The sequence below is a fragment of the Haliotis rubra genome, unplaced genomic scaffold, assembly GCF_003918875.1.
Source record: "Haliotis rubra isolate DU_JTF1 unplaced genomic scaffold, ASM391887v1 Scf82, whole genome shotgun sequence".
In the NCBI taxonomy this organism is placed as follows: Eukaryota; Metazoa; Mollusca; class Gastropoda; order Lepetellida; family Haliotidae; genus Haliotis; species Haliotis rubra.
The window spans coordinates 2,459,443-2,473,042 of record NW_025767546.1 but is presented as its reverse complement, the minus strand read 5'-3'; the positions used below and the strand labels follow the sequence as shown (position 1 = coordinate 2,473,042).

General features: G+C 42.3%; 1 protein-coding gene across 1 annotated transcript in view; it reads left to right on the top strand.

The window, feature by feature from the left end:
- Positions 1-11,533, top strand: part of LOC124262071 (nuclear pore complex protein Nup160-like) — a 62,613-nt gene extending 51,080 nt beyond the window's left edge. The window contains 4 exon segments of the mRNA XM_046696493.1: positions 991-1,132; positions 2,945-3,082; positions 3,610-3,711; positions 11,200-11,533. Coding sequence (XP_046552449.1) covers positions 991-1,132; positions 2,945-3,082; positions 3,610-3,711; positions 11,200-11,280 — 463 coding nt within the window. The 3' untranslated portion in view covers positions 11,281-11,533.
- The last annotated feature ends 2,067 nt before the right edge of the window (positions 11,534-13,600 follow it).

The following is a 13,600-nucleotide window of genomic DNA, read 5'->3' as shown; positions in this document are numbered from 1 at the left end:
AGTCTGTTGCCATGGTCTACTCCTTACCCCAGTCACCCTGTTGCCCACGTGGATCTACTCCTTACCCCAGTCTGTTGCCCACATGGTCTACTCCTTACCCCAGTCTGTTGCCCACATGGTCTACTCCTTCTACTCCCAGTCTGTTGCCCACATGGTCTATTCCTACCCCAGTCTGTGGCCCACATGGTCTACTCTTACCCCAGTCTGCTGGCCCACTGGTCTACCCTTACTCCCAGTCTGTGGCCCACATGGTCTACTCCTTCACCCCAGTCTGTTGCCCACATGGTCTACTCTCCTTACCCTCAGTCTGTTGCCCACATGGTCTACTCCTTACCCCCAGTCTGTTGCCCAAGTGGTCTACTTCCTTACCCAAGTCTGTTGCCCAAGTGGTCTACTCCTTACCCCAGTCTGTTGCCCCACATGGTCTACTCCTTACCCAAATCTGTTGCCCCACTTGGTCTACTCCTTCCCCCAGTCTGTTGCCCCACTTGGTCTACTCCCTCCCCATGGTTTCTAGTCTGTTGCCCACATGGTCTACTCCTTACCCCAGTCTGTTGCCCCACTTGGTCTACTCCTTACCCCAGTCTGTGGCCCACTTGGTCTACTCCTTACCCCAGTCTGTTGCCCACATGGTCTACTCCCTACCCCAGTCTGTTGCCCACATGGTCTACTCCTTACCCCAGTCTGTGGCCCACATGGTCTACTCCTTACCCCAGTCTGTTGCCCACATGGTCTACTCCTTACCCCAGTCTGTTGCCCCACATGGTCTACTCCTTACCCCAGTCTGTGGCCCACATGGTCTACTCCTTACCCCAGTCTGTTGCCCACATGGTCTACTCCTTACCCCAGTCTGTTGCCCCACTTGGTCTACTCCCTCCTCTAGTCTGTTGCCCCACTTGGTCTACTCCCTCCCCCTAGTCTGTTGCCCTACTTGGTCTACTCCGTCCCCTCTGTCTATTGCCAACTATTCTACTCTATCATGTGTTACAGTGCAGCGGACCAGGCATGGACCCTGCTCCAGAGTTACCTGAGCAGCTACGAGGACAACACCACCCGCTACCACAGATGTGTATCTGAGAAGCTGTTGTCTCATGGCTTCGCCCTGCCCACCTGGTTCATCAACACTTACAAGGTAGGAAACACGCCGCACTTGTAACAGGTCATGCCGCAGTCACCAACTACACATCTTTCCCTCATGTCTCGCAATAGGGCACCGGTTCGGGGTATCTTTCTAGTCACTGTTAAGCATGGATTTCTGTCTGTCAAAAACAAAGATAACTGCCTGGCATACAAGACACAGCATGAGGGATGGGGAGCCGGGGAAGGTGGTCCCATGCTTATATGATGAGTAGGGATTTATCAAGGCATGAGCTCAATCCATCAAGTATTTAATTAGCATTCAAACAGCTTGTGTACAATTTAATCCTTTCTATATATTGGCGTCCTGACTTGTGGCATTTGTAGTTCCTACTCTTCACCTTGCCTCATCCAAATATGTGCTACTTGTTATCAATGACCTGTTGTTGTTATCCCCTGCCGCGCGTACAAATTAGAATATCTTAAGATCCGTTGACTTGATTCTTTTCATATTTGGTACCTAGGTTCATCACAGTATAAGAAAGGTCCCAGGCATTCATTTCCGCGGTCACAATGGGACTTTAACGTTTTACTCTGGTCAGCGATATATCTCAAGAACCGTTCACTAGATTTTCTTCATATTCAGCATGGCCAAGCTTTATCTAGGGAAGGCCTCAAGAGGGTCTTCTATATTTGACCCAGTCGATTTTGGTGACCTTCGGCTTCATTCTTCAAGGTCATGGTGACACTTTAGCGATTTCAGGATGTTAACCTGCATGTTAAGATGGTCAGCGAAATATCTCAAGAACCATTCACTGGACTTTCTTCATATTTGACACCAAGCTTCATCTAAGGAAAGTGCAAGGCCCAGTCGATTTTGGTGACCTTCACTTAATTTTCAAGGTCACAAAGACACTTTGAAGATTTCAGCATGTTAACCTGAATTCACTGGATTTTCTTCATAGACTTTCAAGACTTCCCTTGAATGTTTTTCAATAAGCAATTTCTTTAGTACCACTTTTGCATATTTCATACACTATGACATTCATGTCAAGGTCAAAGTCAGTCTTGAAAATATTTGTGTGTTTGAACAACTAAAGAGCAAGATATAAAGAGAGGTTGACTGGTCATGTTTTTGTTGACATTTAACTTCATCTTAAAGTTCCATTACTTTTTAAGTTTAATTTGATAGTTTGCGGCGGGGGGATTATTTTACCTAAGTGACAGTGCTTGTTATTGTTCATCTGCCTCTTGTCACTTTGCATATATACTTCTCATCACTTGGTTGTAGTCACTTTCAGCTTGATAATGGTGTATGAATTTAGCTTCGTTCAGGGATGTATAAGAAGGTATATCATTTTTAACTTACCTGTTATCATCTTATGCATACTTGCCTTACTCCTCGAAACAGACTGTGGAAGTTGAGATCAAAAGCTTGCTAACCTATACTCTAAATCTAAAACCCGTGAAGGTCCGGGTTAGAATGTACCTTCAGTAACCCATGCTTGTCGTAAGAGGCGACTAACAGGATCGGGTTGTCAGGCTCGCTGACTTGGTTGACACATATCATTGGTTCCCAATTGCGCAGATCGATGCTCATGCTGTTGATCACTGGATTGTCTGGTCCAGATTCGATTATTTACAGACCGCCGCCATATAGCTGGAATATTGCTGAGTGTGGCGTAAAACTAAACTCACTCACACTCACTCTAAATCTAAACTACTTAGGTTTTACCAAAATTAACATCGATTTTGAAAGTTGCTACAGGAGGGACACCTTAAGCATGGGGTCAGATAGTGTTGGTTAAATTAGATTTAAGTCATTGACATTTACATGTTTTAAGATCGTGATTATTTTCTGCTGTAGGAGCTGAACTGTGCGGAGCTGCTGCGAGTGTATATTGACTACGACCTACTGGAAGAGGCTGCAGCACTGGCCACTGAGTACATCCACGCAGTGACAGACACACTTGCTGGGGTAGACAGGATCATGTTTGATCTCAAGGTCAGGCCAAATGTGTTAATCAACTTTTATGTGTGTGTGTTGTGAAAATCATAGTCATGGTCTCCCCAAAAGTGGTAAAAGTGGATGACCTATAGCACTTTGTGCTCTCTTCCTCCATCAAGATTTGATGATGAAAAAGAGGAAGCCCAGTGGTTAAAGCGTTTGCACAACACACTGAACACCTGGTTTTATTCTCTACATGGGTACAATGTGTCAAGCCCATTTCTGGTTTTCCCCAATCGTGATATTGCTGGAATATTGCTAAAAGCTGCGTAAACTCAACTTACTCATCAAGCTGACACTGAATACAGTCAAAGCAGCATAAAACCAAGCTTACTCACTACATGCTACCATAATTCAGGATTTGTTCTCAGATATTAATCCTGACAGTACATTTAGCACCTAACAGACCATGAAACTGGAAACTCCTAGAATCAAGGGGCTGTTGATAAAGGGGCATAAATAATATGCAGATTTTCAGATGATTTGTCAGTATATTTGATGAGGCTGATCAATTTGTGATTCAGGGTTGTCGACTAAATGCCCAGTGTGTGTGGTTGCCGTATGTCTGCATTGACCAACTCCTCGCTGCACTGCACGATCACCAGGAACAAATAACATACAAGAAGGTCAGTATGTCTACAAATTCACATCTGCTTCCCCATGTTCCAGAAATACTGATATACTTGAAACAAGAAAACAGTGTTGTCACTGTCTCCAACCAGGAGACACATTAGAATTTTATATTGGTTTATAGAGTAATGAATAATATGAAAGTAAATGTTTACTTGAAAAAAAAGAGTCACATATATAAGGCCTTAGAGGAAAGTCAGCACATGTGTCACCAAAAGTTAATAAATGTGATATAAATACACACAAAAGGCCCCTCAAGAAAAACTCATTTGTGGAACCAATTTTCAAATTCAGTCTTTAGTAAAAAATTTCCTTATCCTGACTCATGCTAATTATGCTTGTCTCCTTCCTCTTGCGAATGATAGTGGAACACTTGAAATCCTTTGAAGTTCCCTTTAAAAAAGCGGACGTAAAATCACTCACCCACGAGTAGCGTCCCTTTCCTCCCTTTAGCGCCCAGATGGTCACATGATCGGCCATATTTGTCACTCTCTCCTTCTTCGCCCTTGAGGACGGTTGTGAGAGCACCTGGGTCCCTATATGGCACATGTCCTTTTATATTTTCGGACCTTACATCAAAATTATTGCTGTATACGGTTTTTAGGATTATATTCTACATTACGGTTTGAAATTTGATCTAAAGTTTCCGTTGTTTGACATGTGTTTTCTTCATGTTTACAATTGATGAAAACTTGTATTCGTTGTAGGTACCGAGTGTCTGCGGCTTACCCGCATTTATTATGTCCTAATTGCACTGTTTCATGTTCTTTCAGCTCTCGTTGTGAGTTTTGTGTAAATTTATATTCGGTTGAATTTACTAATTACCTTTTTCCCATCCATAGACCTGCTAAGGACTGGGTAGGTAGGTATTCACAAGCCATGTCTAAATCGAGTGATTGCGCTGATAACCGTGTGTTAACCACTGCCGTGGATATTCATAATTCTAGTGAATTGCTGAACGTTTCTTAGGAGCAAGTCGATGTACCAGGGGTGAACGCCGGAGGCCATAAGAGATCATCGTCTACTGAGCTGACCTCATCGCAGATAAAGAAGGCCAAATCTTCATCTTCGCAGAAGAAGAAGGCTACTACCATGAAGACTTCAGCAAAGTCTATGATCAGCTCTACACAGAAGACGAGGTCTTTCTCAGCCGAGATTGTTCCTCCGAAGAAGCAGATGTTTATTATAATCAACCCATCCTCATACCTGAAGTCACCATCATCAGTAAGAAGACGAAGCCTGCTTCTACAGCTACATCGGCATTGGTATCAGCGCAGACACTGACAGAAGACCTACTATCAACGCAGACATTGGGTACCAGATATAGCAGCAGCGTCAACTCTTCATGAGTGCAGCAAGCCTTAGATGAAGTCTCTTCAGTATTAGATGCATCATCCCTGCAGCAGTCTCTTCAGACAATGCAGAACTTCAACCCGGGACTGTTCATGCAACAGTTTACAGACCAGATGATGTCGATGATGGAACGTCGCTTCGCTCAATAGAAGGCTGCCATGAAGACCGCTACAACGTCTACTAGCCTGCGTGAAGGCTCTACAGTCTCCCCACCACATCTAGATTAGATGAAGAGGGAAGCCTGCGCGAAGGCTCTCTGACACGACGATCTTCCCCATCTGAAGTAGACGCCCCAGAGAGTGCTGCTAAGAAGTCTCCACGCAGGAAGGAATCAAGGCGTTCTCAAACCCTACAGACTTCTCAGATATGAGTCGTCATCTCCATGGGACTCTGGCGCACATCAAGAGCCTGCGCGAAGGCACTCCTACAGAGGGGAAGCTACATCCAGGAATCCCCTTTTGCCAAGGTCTTGAGGAATATCTCAAATCTCCAGGAAGGAGTCAAGATCACATTGGGATCGATAGCCTGCGCGAAGCTCATCTTATGGATCATCCTATAGAGATTCAAGTCGTCGTGCATCCTTAGAGCGAGAGATGTCTAAATCAGAGGATGAAGGTGAAGGCGTCTTCTACGATACGGAAATTAACTCTTGGACTTATCATCACCTTCTAAGGACACAGATGAGGCCTTTACCTACAAGTTGTCCAAAGATGATTTGGGGCAGTGGTTAAAGATGATCGGGTTCGATTCCCCACATGGGCACAATGTGTTAAGCCCATTTCTGGTGTCCCCCGCCGTGATATTGCTGGAATATTGCTAAAAGCGGCGTAAAACTAAACTCAGTCAGTCAGTCAGTCCAAAGATGATTTCGACACACTCACCTTTCCACCGACCAGCCCGATCTCTCAAGTACCAGACAACCTCAATGCAGCTTTTGATAAAGCCACCAAGTCGCAAAGTCAGCACATCCCGTCATTCAACGCCAGGACATTCCCTCTACATAGGATGGAACCCTTCCTGAAGGCTCCAGAGGTTGATAATGACTATAAGATTATCACCGACTCCCGTCAAAGAACTTACAAGATTGAGGATAAGAAGTTAGCGCAGCTGGATACAACCACCAGACGTACTTTCTTCGGATTAGCCAGATCAAGGACTATCAACGAAACACTCATTTCGAAGTTCAAGAATTCCTCGGCCGAAGAAGACCAGATGATATACTCCCAGAAGAGAGACCATCAATTTATGTCGGAGCACCTCCACCTCAGCGGGCTTGACTCCCCTGAGAATAAAAGCGTTATTGTCAGCATGCACTTGGAGTGAACGCTTCACCAAGTCCTTATACAGAGCCCCATGGTCATCATCTTACATCTTCGGAGGAGGAATTGAAGAAGTTGCCAGAGAAGTCTCTCACAACTCTAGGGAAGTTATGATTAAATCCATCGACACTTTGGCTAACGTGATTCGGCAGACGTCCCAACGCTACTCCAACAAATCTAAGTTTGCAGGAGTCCAGAGAGCCAGAGAAAAGAAGTATTCCAGTATGAAAGGAGGAAGAGGCTCCTTTCGTCGCCCAACTAGAGCTCCTAGAGGTAACCCCGGAAGAGGCCGAGCACCCAGGGGTGCAAAAGGTAGCAAGCATTGAGTCTTCCACCCCCAGCCGTTCCTGTGAAACCTTCGACAGTGGATGGACGTCTTCAACGGTACTGGGAGAATTAGGGGATACTACAGGATGACTACGTATCCCAGATACTGCGCAGAGGGTACAAGATACAGTTGGAAGCCACTCCGCTGCTCACAAGCAACCCGATGGCCTTCAACTACGCAGCCGACCAGATAGAGAAACTGGACGATGATATCAAGACACTACTCGACAAAGAGGCAGTAGAAGAGATAGATCAAGATCTCATCACGCCGGGTTCTACTCCCAAATTTTCCTGGTACCGAAGAAGAATTCCAAGGAGAAATTTCAGCTCATCTACAACATAAGAAGTTCAACCGGGAGTATCTACGCAGACCAGCAAAATTCAAGATGATACATCTTCCTCAGCTCCGACATCTCTGCAAGATGCGTACCTATACATCCAGACTCAAGGAAATACCTACGTTTCCTTTATACGGACAGCACTTCCAGTGGAAGGTTCTACCGTTTGGAATATCGTTGCCCCCCTGGTTGTTTACTTGAGTGACCAAGCCCATCGTCACATATCTACATTGTCAAGGTCTACGCATTGCTTTCTACCTGGACGACGGATTCAGGCTCATCGAGATCCCAGTCAACTCAGACTGCAACTAGACTTCACCATCAGGCTGCTCACTCAACTAAGATGGCTAGTGAATCTCCTCAAGTTGGAACTGGAGCCGAAACGAGATCTGCAATTCCTAGGAATCGACTCATCACACCAGTGAATCGTATAGTCGTTCCAGAGGATCGTTGGGTCAAAATACAACAGATGATATCTCAAGCATTGCTCTCTCCGTTGACACTACGTGCTTGGCAAAGCATGCTCAGTCTACTCACCTCAGCTCAAGACATGCCTCACAAAGGGAGATAACAGTTGCGCCCACTACAAGTATTTGTGAACGCCAACCTAGACAGCATAGATCCCTTAATACTACCGGACAGCCTGAAACCATATCTCCAATGGTGGACTTGGCAGTCAAACGTTTGCGGAGGGACCGTTTTTCCAGAGCCGGTTTGCAACACTCATCTCTACGTGGACGGACATCCTTTGAACTACTAACTCAGAAAACGCTGTTTCTGATCGCCCTAGCAACAGCTGCAAGGATGTCAGAAATACATGCTCTGGACTTTGAACGAACACAATTTGAATCAAGACATCGTGACATCATACATCTGGGACTGAGATGGGATTTTATCGCCAAGAACCAACTGCCTGGTCAGCCTGACAGACAATTCCACATCCTAGCACTATCTACAGTCCTTGGGCCACAGGATATGCAGGATCTATCCTTATGCCCAGTCAGAGCACTTAAAGTCTACATACAAAGAACTAAAACAAGGAGACGAAAATTCAAGCGCCTATTCATCGCCTTATCCACTGAGACGCCCATCTCACGGACAACAATATCGATCTGGATGACAGCCGTTATACTAAGGGCCTATAAAGCAGCAGGACTTGAGCCTCCATGGGCCTCCAATCCACATGAAGTCAGAGCCCTGGTGTCTACACTTGCTCTGCATGGAAACTGCTCGATTACAACTATAATGGAGGGCTGCTTTTGGAGATCGACCACGGTGTTTGGCAACCACTACCTCAGAGACATTGCGACTGAAGACGTCTCAGGCATTCACCAGTTTGGGCCACTTGTTGTAGCACAACAACTAACGGTTCCACAAAGGCGCTGAGTAAATCTCACCCCTTTTATCACATGACTTGTGAAAACCAACGCTCTGGAGAACAATGGCTGTAAGTCCATGCACACGTCTAGGACAGACTAGCATGAGTGATAGACCCTGTACTTGTATAGGACATACTCGTACATGAAGAAGGGTCGCAGCTATACGAAAATGTCAGAAGTTTCGGAAGAAATCTTACAAGTTGTGGTCCCCCCAGACTCATCAGACAGAAGTTGAAAGAATCTTCAACAGTGCCATCATAAGTTCCCAAGGGGGTAATACAGGACATAAATCTACTACCAGTGAATCCAGAACGTGGCTTGACCCACCACCATTTCCGACGGATTCTGCAAGCATAATTAGCTTGAGTCAGGATAAGGTAAAAATTTGTAATTTTCTGACTAAAATTGATATTTTATACTCATGACGTAAGCCCTCCCAATCTCCCCTCTTATGGCACTCTGGATTTCCTTGTAAATCCGGGTGTCAGGCTTACATACGGAGAGAGTGACAAATATGGCCGATCATGTGACCATTTGGGCGCCAAAGGGAGGAAAGGGACGCTACTCTTGGGCGAGTGATTTTACGTCCGCTTTTTTGAAGGGAACTTCAAGGGATTTCAAGTGTTCCACTATCATTCACAAGAGGAAGGAGACAAGCATAATTAGCATGAGTCAGGATAAGTATAAAAAATCAATTTTAGTCAGAAAATTACATTTTCATGTTACCTCAGTGGTTTCACCCCTTCTTAGGCACTATGTCTGATGATTTCCATATCTGATGGTCAAGATTATAAAACATGTAGTTTAATATCAGGTCTCCAACTATAAAGGAACAATATTCGTGACAATATTTTGGCCTATATTATACATATATTGGGGCATATTCACTCACTTTGACTTCTTTTGATGCAATAAAAGAATTATTCTCTCTTATGACTTGCCTGAAATCAATAATTGAAACTTCGAGGTGAACAGCTTCCAAACAGAGAACACTTGCCATATATGGAATGTAAACAATTCATCGGTACATCAAAAATTGTCACACACGGTGTTGTCGGTATTTGCCGAACTAGTTTCAATCACAAGTTGTGTGTAGGATATTCGTCAAGTGCGCTCCAAGAGACATAACTCTATGGGGTTCGCTTGAAATAATGTTTGGCCGGTGGAGGACGCAAGAGTCGATTTAATGCAATGTTGCATTAATTCATTCGAACTTTTTAATTTAATATTGTAATCTAAACACATAATTCTTTTTGGAATAAACTATATGGTAGCTTTCCTGAGGGCTGATAGTTAGTATTATTGAGAGAAATGCATTATTTATTTTTAGAGTAGTTTGGCGTGATATAGTGCCTTTACATCTTTTTGTTCCCACACAGGAGATGGAAAAAGATTGACAAACTCCCTACCAGTATCCCTGTCTCCACATTGTGGCAGGGGATAATAACCGTTACATTACCAGATATTTTCCTCAAATACATAGGCGTTGCCCAGTCAAGATGAATTGACAGATAATCCGATCTTAAGCCTATAACAGGTCTAACATCGCTAAGTATTGTTGGAAAATATCAATTGACCAAAATATCCACAGGTATCACCAAACTTTTTATGAACCAGATGTTGATTTTGTAATATGAATTTTTATCAGACTATGCATAGATTTGTTACTCCATCCCAAACATGAGAATGTAATTATCCCCCTCAACGCATTTTGCGGGGGGTATTAAAATGGACTCCATCCGTGCGTCCATGCGTGCGTCTGTGCGCATTTGTCTTTTCCTAGCAGGACTTTAAAACCGTTCAATATTTCTTTACCAAACTTGGCACATACATACATCTGGTGGTGTACTGGTGCCTTTTGGTAGTTTTTGGAATTCTGAATAAAATATTTTTGGCGTTTCCATGGTAACAAGTTTGACTTAGATTGAAATTGGCGGTAGTGCTCTTTTCCGGAGCAGAACTTTAAAACCATTCAATATTTCTTCACCAAACTTGACGCATAGATTGGTCTAGTGGTGTACTGGTGCCTTTTGGTAGTTTTGGTATTCTGAATGAAATATTTTTGGCGTTACCATGGTAACAAGTTTGACTTAGACTGAAATTAGTAGTAGTGCTCTTTTCCGGAGCAGAAATTTAAAAACCTTTCAATAATCTCCTTCCACTTTTCTATATACACACCAAAACATTTGACATAATCATAACTCGTAGACATATTCATGAAGAGTATTTTGCCATTGCGGGGGATATTGATGACTTTGTATTCTTGTTCCATCCTAGTTTGCAAGGGTGGAAACAGAACTCATCATCATGGGATGAAGTTCAGCACTTGTTCAAGAACTCTAGGCACATTATATTCCAATTTGTTTATGGCCAACTGCCTATGTCTCCATCTGAACTGTAGGACAGTGTTTGACTCAAACACTGGTCCACTAATTATAACACAGTTTCCTCAGAACCAGAAACATGAAATAAATGATGGTCTGGTGGTCGTTTTTTTGTGGATGAACAAAATCTTTAGCATGTTCAACTTTTGAAATCATCACCTCTTTGACTCTAAACAAAACCTGCAGTGTAAACAGCTTTAGTATAGTGGGTACCTTACCTGACTGTGTAATAAAGTAGAACATTTTGAAACCCTTTTTGATCATACAAATGTGTATAAATGTGTCTAGAGAGATCCAAAGGACCAGTACATAGTTTGTTGTGCTAGTCCTTTTGACCAGTGCAAATTTTGGTCAGTGTTATTTACTGTTCACTCTTTTTTCCAGATTTATGAGGACTTGAAGCAAACTGTTACCAGATATCAAGATCGTGTTGAAAGAGACAGCCGAGACCTTTCCAGAACGTGATAAATGTTTCCTCCAGAGTGTAATTTGTGACTATGTACTAATTTGTTAAGTGAATACCTGTGTCATCATCCCATCATGGGGACATGAGAACAGCTGTTACATGTGACGAAGGACAATGTCGAGACTTCACACACAGAATCATCAGGATCATGACATCATCTTTTACATCATGGCTGAATCAAAGCATCATGACAAATTCAATAAAACTACAATGTAATTATCATCTGTAAAATAAATTTCATATTTGTCAAAATATTATGTTATGTGATTTGTGTTGTCAGCAGTTTGGGGTAGATCAAACTATTTTGTTGTTACACAGCACTATTCCAGCCCTACACGGGTGACATGTAAGTAGTTTGGACCAGACAATCCAATGATTGACACTATGACCATCAATCTAGGGGTACGATGACATGCATCAGTTGCTGGGGACCAATTCTGACACAAAATCCCCCACAGGGAATCAGAAAGCAAAACCTGTAATTAAGTTATGGAAGAGCAGGGCTCCAGATAAGGGCCGTATCGGCGTATGTATGGATGATACATATGCACAATACGGTAGGAAATAATTTAGAAAACGTAGCGGATACGCACCACAGCAATGGTGTTCGGTCATAGAATCACTTACAGATGTATTTATCTGAAAAGAAATTTGTTTTATTGTTTATTTACCTGTTTACACAAGAGTAGTAATGTTGTGGTGCATATATGAAACGGAACACAAGATCTCATACCCCATTAAATTCCATTCAGTACTCTAAATGTATTCTTAAGTTTTTCCAGTACTCCTATATTACAAAAATAAGGAGTACGTACTCCGGATGTTGAAAAATTATCTGGAGCCCTGGAAGTGTCATGATTTCAGATCCAGATTTGCCATGATTATCACCTACTAACTGCTGGCATCATTTAAGAACATGGAGAACCTGGATTTTGTGGCATTCCACTAACAAAGGACAAGACTGCTTCAAAACGATTTTCAGCTCCCAACCTAGAATCCTTCCCGAATCCTAGATCACGTGTATAATATATATTCATTTTTACTATGACACATACAAATACTCGTAGTGGCAAATTCGTCCAGAATTGATACTAGGAGTATACTCGTGAAAGGCAGTCAATGTGTTAATAATATTAGTGCATCACAACACAAGTGCTCCAATACAATGTATCACTGCAAACCTGATCAGAGTATGGACGACCACTGAAAAGAACTTGTTGAACTTGTTGAAGTACATCTTGATACATGGATTTTGTTACAAAGAAATGGCAAAGTTAAGACTAAGAGTTAAGTGTATAAGCCCTAACAAAACTGACAAATTGTCAAACGTGATGAAATTCGTAAGATGTTTAAAAAACTGTTTCCGTTACTCTGAGTACTTTTACGTACATGGGGCACTTAATTTAGTAGTGTAACAGGGTTTCTGAAAATGCTAGTCAATATTCCACCAATATCCCAACATGTGGTAAATGTTAATGTGCACAAGGCAATCTAGGGGATAATATTATGAACAACACTTCATGCTGTTTAGGTTTAACGATACACAATAAACCAAGTAAGGTAACATTTATGACAAACAATTCTTCAAACATTCTCAGTTCATCAGCATCAGCAGTCTCAACACATACCATATTGGAAAAAGGTTAACAAAGATGGCAAGTTCATTTGAATTGTTTAATTCTGTATCACAGGTTTTTCAAATTATGATCACAAATTCAACTTCAACAATCAGGCATTATCTTCTGTTAAACCAAGACGACATTCACCATGACAATTACCATGCAACATACAGATTTAATACGTGTCAGTGAGGAACAAGTGAGATCATTTAAAGTTAAAACAAAATACCAATACCATTCTTACATGGCCAAATAAGTGCATGTATCAACAGTACAGCAATACCAGTTCATGCAAGTCAATGGAAACCTACCGGTACTTCCTTAGCTGAAACTAAAGATAACATTCAATTGCACATTTTATTTAATATCATGGCACACAAAAGTGAACAGTTAACATTACGTGGTAAATCAAGGGGCTGTGACAAATGATTTTACTGATGTGGTTTGACACATATCAGACAAGAGTGGTCAAATCTTTTTTCTTGTAACTTAGTTCTAGTTGACACAATTTATAAGTGACTTACTTATTAATGAGTAAAGACAACTAACTGTGACAGAGCTCCAGATACGCTGCGTATTTGCACATAATTCGCTGTAGAAAAGTTGAAATACGGAAGAAAAATAAATGCCAGCATATGAAAAAACACTAAATATTTATGATTACGCTATGTCAAAATAACAATGCGTATTTACCCAATAC